The sequence below is a fragment of the Nanorana parkeri genome, unplaced genomic scaffold, assembly GCF_000935625.1.
Source record: "Nanorana parkeri isolate BGI_ZX_2015 unplaced genomic scaffold, ASM93562v1 scaffold2249, whole genome shotgun sequence".
In the NCBI taxonomy this organism is placed as follows: domain Eukaryota; kingdom Metazoa; phylum Chordata; class Amphibia; order Anura; family Dicroglossidae; genus Nanorana; species Nanorana parkeri.
Window position 1 is genome coordinate 90,087 of NW_017308517.1, and position 10,289 is coordinate 100,375.

Genomic DNA, 10,289 nt, shown 5'->3' on the forward strand with positions numbered 1-10,289 from the left:
GGGGGGGGGTCATAATAATCTGGCCACTCAGTGTATATAGATATCTATATATCTATATACACATATATAGATATATATATACATTTATATATATAGTTGTCACAGAAGGAGGACCCCGGCCACGGCAATTCGCTAAACCAAACGGGTTCCTCGTCCGGAAGAGGACGGAGGACGCTTACTTTGGGCTGATAAAACATACCTGTGAAACAATTGTCACAGTGTGTAATACCGGAGCCGGCCACTGGAGGGCGACTCGTTAGCTTACTGAACACACGCAGATGCAAATCTCACATAGGATCTGGTGCACTCTAAAGCTGGCCATACCCTTTACAACCTTTACAACCATCGCACGACTTTCATCGCGCGATGGTTGTAAAGTAATTAAAGGCTCGTACGATCGGCCCATCTCGGACAGGCAGATCGTACTTGCGATCATCGAAAGCCCTCCCCCTGCTCAGGGGCGGGCTTCCGACGATTCCCAATGCGCACTCCGGCCGGTTCGGCATTTGTCTTCCGAGAACGGCACTAACCCGCCGACAATCGTGCGATTCTCGGCGGGTTTTCAAGCCTGCTCGGGAGACAAAAGACGTGCGACCGTACAGTAGAAACGGTTGCGCGCCTTCCACGCACCTGCCGATTGTCGTACGATAGCGGTTTATATAGTTACGTAGTATTTGAGTTTGGATAAAGACATAAGTCCATCAAGTCCAACCTATTGCTGATTACCGTACGATAATCGGCAGGTGTATGGGCACCTAAAGGACTGCGTAGCAGACAAGTGATTACCACACACTTCTGCGATTCCTCAAGATATCCTACGAGCTAGAATCCTTGTGTCACCACTTTCACACGGCTCACACACCAGACACATGACAAGGTAGAACATAGTCCCATAACAATCTTTACACCCAAACTCCCACGCTTCTATGCCACCACCCTCCAATAATCCCCACCTCCCAATTAAAGGAGAACTATGGGGTCAGGGCTTTTCCCCATAGTTCTCCTTAGGGTAACGGGAGGACACAAACTAGCGTCCTCCCGTCACTCTAGGCTCAGTATATAGGGAGCTACAGCTCGCGGTATACTGAGACGCCGCAGCCGGAGCGGATCCCGACATCGATGTCGAGATCCGCCCAGCTGGGTGAGTGACCGCTAGCTCTGCCTATCTAGGGGCAGAGCCAGCTGTACCCGCCCCCTCCCCCGTCCGTTCCGCCAGTCAGCGCTGGCAGATCGGAGCGTGGAATCCAGCCCCTCCCCCTGTCACGGCAGAGAGCCGTGACAGGATCGATAGGTGAGCGAACGCCGGTACGTGTTCCCTCACCTCCCGATCTACTGAGCCGACCTGTGACAGCTAGGCAAGCTAGAATCACGGCAAAATCCGCTCCAAAAAGGGTCCTGCTGTAGCGACGCACGACCCGCGACAGCGACGGACAGAGCCCCATTGCCATGCATTGGAGAGCGATATCGCGCGGTAAATAGCCGCGATATCGCGGGAATTACCGCGCGATAAATCGCTCAGTGTGAACGGGGGCCTTAAGGTGGCCATACACTTTACAACCCTCGCAAGACCTTAGTCTTGCGAGGGTTGTAAAGTAATTAAAAAAACGTACGGTCTGCCCAAATTGGACAGGCAGATCGTACTCTCGATCATCGCAAGCCCACCCCCCTGAGGGGCGGGCTTCCGATGACCGCAATGCTGAACGGGCAGTGTTCGCGTGCGCACACCGGCCCGTTCAGCATTTGTCTCCCGAGCACCGTTCAAACCAGCCGAAAATCGTACGATTCCCGGTTGGTTTTCTAGCGTGCTCCTCAGACAAAAGACGTGCGACCGTACAGTAGAAACGGTCGCACGTCTTCGTTCACACTGCTCGATTCTCGTACGATCGCGGGATTTCCCGCGATTCTCGTACGAGAATCGAGCAGTGTATGGGCTGCGCTAGACCTCTTTACTGAAGAATCCGCCAAGGACTCCGCACCCGAGACGAGTCCCTGTAACCACCAAAATGACTCAACCCAAAACCCCCGCCAACACAGACCTCAGGACCATTAGTGCAAACAGACAGGAACCTGTACGCAACTAGTGCGAGAGAACGGAAAAAAGGGGCGGGGGGGGGGGGGGAGCTCGCTTGACGCACGGCAAATCCAGACCGAACCAGTACTACTCCGCCCCCCTCCAGACCACTAAGGAGGCCCTCCTGCAACTCTCGAAACCGGCCGATCAGGTAAGTGACCACCCCCCCCTTAACACTAACTTTAACCCCCGTACTTCCGAGTTCCCTGTCCACCCTGTCATGTAGTCCTTCCGCCTATTTTTCTTTTCTTTTGCTCCAGGACTGTCTTGACTGATGGTAGTCTGCCACCACCTGCAGTTCGTCCATGGACTGATCTGCTAGACAGGGATCTATGTGTGTATGGTTTCCTAGTAGATCAGTCCGTGGAAACTAGGGATGTCCCGATACTGATACAAGCATCGGTATCGGGACTGATACAGGGCATTTTGACAAGTACTTGTACTTTCTCAAACAACTTACTATGTGCCCCAATACATTTTTCGTATATTCGGGCAAATAGTAATTCATGAATTAACACGTAGTCCGGGTTTTATGTTCTGTTTTCTATTTTTACTTTTCTATATACACTATAGACACTGACTTGGAAAAAGGGGTCGGCATGACAACCTGACACTTTATTATTATAGGCTCTATTGTAGTCTGACATTTATTGTTTACCTTCTGTTGTTTTATTTGATAAGAAGACTTCTATTGCGCCGACAAGTTTAATACCTTTTGAATAAAAGTTTTATTTTTATCACACTTTTTAATATGTTTCTTTGGGGCTTAACAAAATGGGAGTCTTTAGTAGAAAAAAAATGGGTGTGGTCACTGAGGGGCGTGGTCACTGAGGGGCGGTCAAGCTTTTTCACACAGGGCGTCTAAAGGCCTAAGGCCGGCCCTGATCCCCGCTCCCCAATTTATTGGGGGTCTGGGTGTGGGAGGAGCTCCAGCCCTTTGACCAATCACCTCAGGAGGTGTCACCTCCTGAGGGAGGAGAGGCTCTGCCTTCTGAAGTGGCCACAGGTGATTCCGGCCCGCTGGTTCTGTTGCCGGGATCGGGGGTAGGACTTCCGAAACCAGCGCGTCAGTCCGATCGCAACGAGTCCATTCAACCGCATGTGTGAACTTGACACCTACAATGTTATATGTGCTCGTAGCTTATCATATGTGCTATCAGAAGGAATCGGTTTCATCTCCCTATGACTGATATGTGGGATTAGAGGTGACACATAATTCCTCTGATCTATGGAGGTGACAACCATTCCCAGACAGCGGGAGCCCAGTGTATAGAGAGATCTTGTCCCCATGGCCGGATACCCGGCAAGGCCACCGAGGCCCGGCCTCGGGGCGGCACAGAGCAGAGGGGCGGCACAGGTTTGAATCACCCGACACTCGGAACATGGAGTTCCGGGCGCCGGGCGGTAATGTACTTTCTACATTTAGCCCGGCTTTGCATAAGCCGGGCTAAATGTAGAACGGGGGAAACCTCTTGTTTCTTTACAAGTAATCTCGGCGATGTCGCAGAGATCACTTGTAATTAGACTGACGGCCCGTCCTCCCCCCACTGCCCCCCTCCCTCCCCTGCATCTACCTCTCTCCATGCTGCGTCCTCCCGACTCCGTCTTCGCCGGTGTCGTCTTCAGGATGGAGAGCGGTGAGCAGAGCGGCAGGGTTAAAAGTAACCCTGCCGCTCCGTGTAGACAGTGAGAGGGGAGAGCTGTGAGAGAGGTGAGAGAGGAGAGGTGACAGGGTCAATAATCCATTCACAACTAGACCGAGCGCAACTTATTTGCCACATAATAAAGAGAACCTGTCACCTCCAAATGCTAAATACACAGTGACTTGTTAGCTCCTGTGTGATAGCAATAAAGTTAGGTGAAAAACAAAATTGATAAAAAAAAATAATGACATAAATAAAAATAAGTTAAAAAAAAAATAACAAGTAATAATAAATTACATTAAAAAATAAAATAAAGTAAAAAATAGTAAGACAAATATAAAAAAATACGAAAATAATTATAAATAAAAAAATAATACGATAAAAAAATATTTAAAAAAGTAACAAAATTAAAAAGTTTAAAAAAAAGAAACAAACAAAAACATAAAAAAATTCAAACCAACCCTGCCACCCCCGCTATCTGGTTGGCATTCTCCTCGGCGGGGGGGGGAACACAGATAGGAAGGAATACAGCCCTCCGCTTCCCACAGAAGGGGCTCCGCATAATGAACGTCTGATGTCTGTATTCTATAGGAATTCCTACGCTCCTCGGCTCCATCCAGCGGCGGTAACGTCATGTGAACGGCGTTCGTCCGTCGTACAAAGTGTATCTAACCCCAAAAAGCTCTCGGATGTGGTGGCTGCTGCATTCGTTTTCTATTTTCAGGATTTGTTTTCCTTTTGTATTCACCTTGTGACCCTGCCAGTGACACGCTTCCTGTCCTAGGGTGACAACACTCACTCATCGTATTGTATGTATGGGCAGGGCCGGATTCCCCACAAGGCCACCGAGGCCCGGCAGGGAGCAGAGGGGCGGCAGCGGTGCGGAGTCCCCCGACGCCCGGAGCATGCAGTTCCGGGAGCCTGGGCGGTAAGTTGCTTTCTACACTTAGTCCTGCTTTGGGAAGGCGGGACTAAATGTAGTGTGAGGAAGCCGCTTGTTTGTTTACAAGTGATCACGGCAATGTCGACCACGATCACTTGTAATATGTCTGCAGCCTAACGTCCTCCCCTCCCCCACGCACCTACCTCTCTCCTCTGGCTCCATCCTCGGGAAAAAAATTAAAACTAACCCTGCCGCCCCTGCCATCCGGTTGCCATTCTCTGTTGATGGTGGAGGAGGGGTTGGCGGGGAGGGGGGTGCATTGCGGAACCCGGCCTTGGGGCAGCAGGGAGAGTAATTCCGGCCCTGTGTATGGAGGAGCAGTGTTGTCATCTAAGTACAGGAAGTGCCTCAGGACAGACCTGTGCTGGGATGTTATAAATGGACACTCCGGGCTGGATCATGAGAGGTGGACTGACTCTTTCAGGGACTCAAGTGCTGAGTATGTGAACCCAGGATTTGGCTTGGCTCTGGTATTGCCATGTCAGCAGTTCATTGCGGCGCGTCTCTTATGGGAGCCGTATTGCTGTGCGTCCCGTGTGAGAGCTTTCACTGCAGTCTGAGAGACCAGACCCGGAGACAAGACTTCTCCTGTGGCTCCTGACAAAGAGGAAGTTCAATCAAATGTGTAGAAAATATACAACTTTTATTGTGTACGGGGACTTCAATCACATCATAAAACACACCGCAGACATATATACAGTATATAAAGGATATGAGAGCCTAAGAAGAAAGCTGTATTGCAGCTTCCCAATCCTCAGTGGTGGCGGCTGCATTTGTTTTCTCTTTTCAGGTTTTTTTTCTCCTTGATTTTCACCTGGTGATCCCGCCAGTAGCATACTTCCTGCCGCTGGGTGACTACGCTCACTTGCTGCGCTGTATCTATGGCATCGTCATCCTAAGACAAGGAAGTGAGGACAGCCTAGGACAGAGGGATGAACTAATCAGCCTACTGCTTCTCCTTCACTGCCCAATCACAGGTTGGGGGAGGGACAAGACCAGTAAGCCCTCATTCACACTGGCATCGGCCCGCGCGTACAGCTCCGTGCTGCATATCGGGCCGCTCCCGGGGAGGTCAGGTGATGCGTGTGATTAGTACGCAGCCCCCGTCCTTCTCTATGGGACTGCGCAGCCGTACGCCACCATACGCTCTCACCCGCCCCGCGCGTCTGTGCGGGTGAGCATACTCGTACACTGACAAGATGGATCCCGTCTGCGTCCGAGCCAGGAAGCACGCACCCGTACGGACCTGCACTTGAGGTGAGCGTAGGGGGGCGTACGGCCGCGTAGTCCCATAGAGAAGGACGGGGGCTAAGTACTAATCACACGCAGCACCTGTCCTTCCCGGGAGCTGCCCGATACGGCCGTGCACGCAGCACGCTGTACGCGCGGGCCGATTCCCGTGTGAATGAGGGCTTACTGTTACTGAACTGCAGCACAGAACAATGAAGGTTTCCTGCCCCTGGTTGGAGTTCGGCTTGGACACTTCTCTGTATTTCCTGGACCAGTCCTTATATTCTGACATCTTTCTCTTCTGCAGACATGACTAATGGAAAGACATTGAGATCAAGTTTCTCCCCTAAAGCCCCAACACACAGCCCGCAGGCTGCATTCAACTCTTATTGTGCGGCCTGGCACATCCCGAGCAGGGTCCGCCATCTGTTGGGCACTATGTAGGGTGGCAGCGGGATGCATTGAAATGAGGCCAATACTGTCAGGTGGGCTGCCGATCTCCGACAAACAGTAGAAGTAGAGTCCCAATGACATCATCAGGGACAGAACGGAGCGTGATCTGGCAAGTAAACACGGAGTGGGGGCAAACAACCCTTCCACTGACCGCCGATGTGGGGTGGGGATAACAGCACCAATGCAATGGTGGGGGTTAGAAACACTGGAACTGATCATCAATGTGGGTAGAGTGGAGCCTCTCCTAAGTATCACAACATTTGGCAGTCGGTTACTGATCCTAGTCTCTATTGCTTTTAGCCTTAGCCCTTTGGTGTCTGTAAAACAAGGATCAGACTGGCACTGGGGCAACTTTGGCACTTGATGGAATGTAGTCCCGATGTTTAAACTTTACCAGCTGGGTACGGGGCTGGTCAGATCCGGGTGTTTCCTCCACACTTAGGCCTTCGTTCAAGCAAGCCCGGTCTGCATCCCGGCTCAGTCAGGCTCAGCAAACCCAACGCCAAGTGTGCTTCAAGAATCCAAACCAACCAAGACAAATCCTTCTCTCCTGTGCTCGGTCCAGGCGGTCTCCGGTCTGTCTCTGACCCAACGTGGTGCCCGAGCGAGGTTAGAAAAACATTTCAGTATCGGTTCTGGGAAACTATTCAGACAACTAAGAGAAAAACACAAATGACATGTTACACGCTGTGATGAATGACGATACACAGCGCACATTTGGTCTCTCTCTTTATTTAACATAAAACTTTCCTTATTCTGAAACATTTTCCACTGATGCAAAAATCAATAAATATATATAACTGGATCATACCTGACATACACTATATTGCCAAAAGTATTGGGCCCCTCCCCCTCTAAATCATCGGATTCGGGTGTTCCGTGACATTTCCCGGCTACTAAATATTCCGCGGTCACCTGTTACTGGTATTATAACAAAGTGGAAGCAACCGGGAACAACAGCAACTCAGCCAGGAAGTGGTCGGCCACGTCACATGACAGAGCGGGGTCAGCGCATGCTGAAGCGCACACTGCGCAGAAGTCGCCAACTGTCTGCAGAGTCAATAGCTACAGACCTCCAAACTCCATGTGGCCTTCAGATTGGCACAACAACAGCGCGTAGAGAGCTTCATGGAATGGGTTTCCATGGCCGAGCACGGCGCCCCAATACTTCTGGCAATACATTGTATGTAGCCGGCTTTTTTATGAATAGAGTAGGGATGAGTTAAATCCCTTCTAGTGGTTACAGTAGATTCCTGAGAGATGAAATGGGACTGACTGAGGGACAGTTTGTTAGAAGTTCATTAACATACAATGTCCTCAGATCTTTAACCCTTTGTTAGGACTAGGGATGCACTGATACCGTTTTTTTGGTTAGTGGTACCGATATTTTTTTTTTTTCCTGTGCTCGCCAATACCGGGTACTGATCCCAGTGCTGTGTGGCCCGATTATTAGGAAGTCGGGTTGGTGGCTCATGACCCGTCGCCCGGCTTCCTGATTGCCTGTCAAGCTAAGAACACCGGCTTCACTGGCTGAGGCTGTCTGGCTTCCTGGCCAATCAGGAGGCACGGGAGGCCCGTCGCTTGTTGTTTGCCTGAAGACGGAACTGCGTGGTTTCTGAAACGTCGCCTGACAATGTGACACGACGAGAGGTCAATAGACATTGCCGGAAAATGAATCTGGAGCGCGAGTGACCATTTCTACATTCATTTATTGATCCACCGAGGCGCCCGTAGTCACTCTTTGCACCCGCCCGACGCCAAAGGGTTTCTATTCCGTCAGGAGGGCGATGGGTTCCGTGTGAATATTGAACGTCATGACCCGTCTCCGGGCTTCCTGATTGGCTAGGAAGCTGGCTTCAATTGTTCCTAGGCAGCCTGGCTTCCTGACCAATCAAGAAGCCAGGAGGTGGGTCATGACGTGCCGCCCAGCTTCCTGGTTGGTTAGGAAGCCAGGCTGCCTAGCAACACGTGAAGCTGGCTTCCTGATTGGAAAGGGAGCTGGATCGATTCTCCGTCGGCACTGCTGGTCAGAGGGAGATCTCCCTCTGACCGGAAGTTCCAGTATTGGGGAAGGCATCGGAGCATTTGGGCGAGTACGAGTACTCACCCAAATACTCGGTATCGGCACCAATACTAGTATCGGCGCATCCCTAGTTAGGACAGTCCTGCTCATCTAGCTTACAAGTGATAATGAAATCTGCCAGAACAGGTTATTGGAAGCAAAACTCCCCCCCCAGCCCTCAGGAAAGTGAGACCTAAGCAGGACTCTTCAGTCCTGGAGTTTGCAGAAACGTCATTATTTTAACGTTATTCTCTGTGAATGGAAACATTGTAACAAATGTAAAGTAGATCCTATTAGTATAGGGGGTTTGAACGAGGTGCCAGACCGGTGTGTCAATTAATATCAATTTATTAAATATCCTAAAGATACCATGATTCAAACATACAATACATACATGATTACTAGATTCCTCAAGGTCATGATTTACAGAGAACATACAAGATTAATGAATTCCTCAATTCCAGTCTCATTTCACATTGAACATATTCTGCATCATATTTAAAATCCCATTCACATATTTCATATTCTTTTCACATGTTGTCTAGCAAAAATCCACAAATAACCGACGCGTTTCGTTCATGTACTTCATCGGGGAATGTTGTGGCAGGAAGCTAATTAGGAATATATAATCCATATATGTGCAATGCTCATCCTTTAGTATTTTATATGCTGTAACACGCTCACAGGGTTGTCCCTCCACTTACCCAAGGTCCAGGAATCATCTGCAAACCTATCTCCGAGTAGCGTGGATCAGAGTCCCGCACCCCTCACAGACATCATAATGCGGCGGAGCCAAGGGTGCACACAGACAGCCCCGGGGGTTCTTATGATCTGTAATATGGCCGTAATAATTATTGTAATACTTTAATTTATTCTCACTAGTTGAATATTTTCGAAAACCACATTTACTATAACTAATACCCCTTTAGTGACCATACTAAAGGAGAACTATGGGAGGGGGGGGAGGTGCTTCTCACTCACCTCATAGTTCTAGCCGACCTGTGACAATGAGACTGTCACAGGTCGGCTCAGTAGATCGGGAAGTGAACAGATACCGGCGTTCGCTCCCCTCTCTATCCTGTCACGGCTCTCTGCCGTGACAGGGGAGGGGCTGGATTCCCCCCTCCGCCAGCGCTGACTGGCAGAACGGACGGGGGAGGGGGCGGGTACAGCTGGCTCTGCCTCTAGATAGGAGGAGCCAGCTGTCAGTCACGCAGCTGGGCGGATCTCGGCATCGATGTCGGGATCCGCTCCGGCTGCGGCGTCTCCAGTTTACCGCGAGCTGTAGCTCCCTATATACTGAGCTTAGGGTGACGGGAGGACGCTAGTTTGTGTCTTCCCGTTACCCTGAGGAGAACTATGGGGAAAAGCCCTGACCCCATAGTTCTCCTTTAACTATCCAAGTGTTTGCCTACACAGGCTCTTTCGCCTGTGTAGGCAAAAATCCTTGCACCGGCCCTGACGGTATCCTATATGAGGGTGTTTTAAGGAGATATTTTAGAAGAAGCTTTTATAAAGAGGAGATGAATCACATGACGTTTTATATTCATTGGGCCATTCCAATGGATTCATTCATTTTTGACTTCTAACTATGAGATGAACACTTGGTGGTGACATAACACTTGGATATTTAAGTATGGTCACCGGGGGACGTCCCGAGGCTGGGTGACACGCGGGAGCGGTAACCGAGTGTCACCCCCGCCGAGACGTCACCGCGCGCGATGGTATTCTGATACCTGCCGGCGGCCATCTTGGTGATGGACGCCAGGCAGAGAGAGGAGGGGACAGTCACCCGGAGGGATCAGGTATGCCGCCGGGTCTCCTCCTCTCTCCTGATACTGTCGGGCGCGCACGACTTTTCAGAGGGGGGTGACACCAAAATGACTG

General features: G+C 50.5%; 1 protein-coding gene across 1 annotated transcript in view; it reads right to left on the reverse strand.

Moving 5' to 3' along the window:
* Nucleotides 1-5,138: 5,138 nt before the first annotated feature.
* LOC108801204 (ecto-ADP-ribosyltransferase 5-like) overlaps nt 5,139-10,289 on the reverse strand; it is a 9,000-nt gene continuing 3,849 nt past the window's right edge. Inside the window, exon 4 of the mRNA XM_018573136.1 lies at nt 5,139-5,254. Coding sequence (XP_018428638.1) covers nt 5,139-5,254 — 116 coding nt within the window. The remainder of the gene's footprint in view (nt 5,255-10,289) is intronic.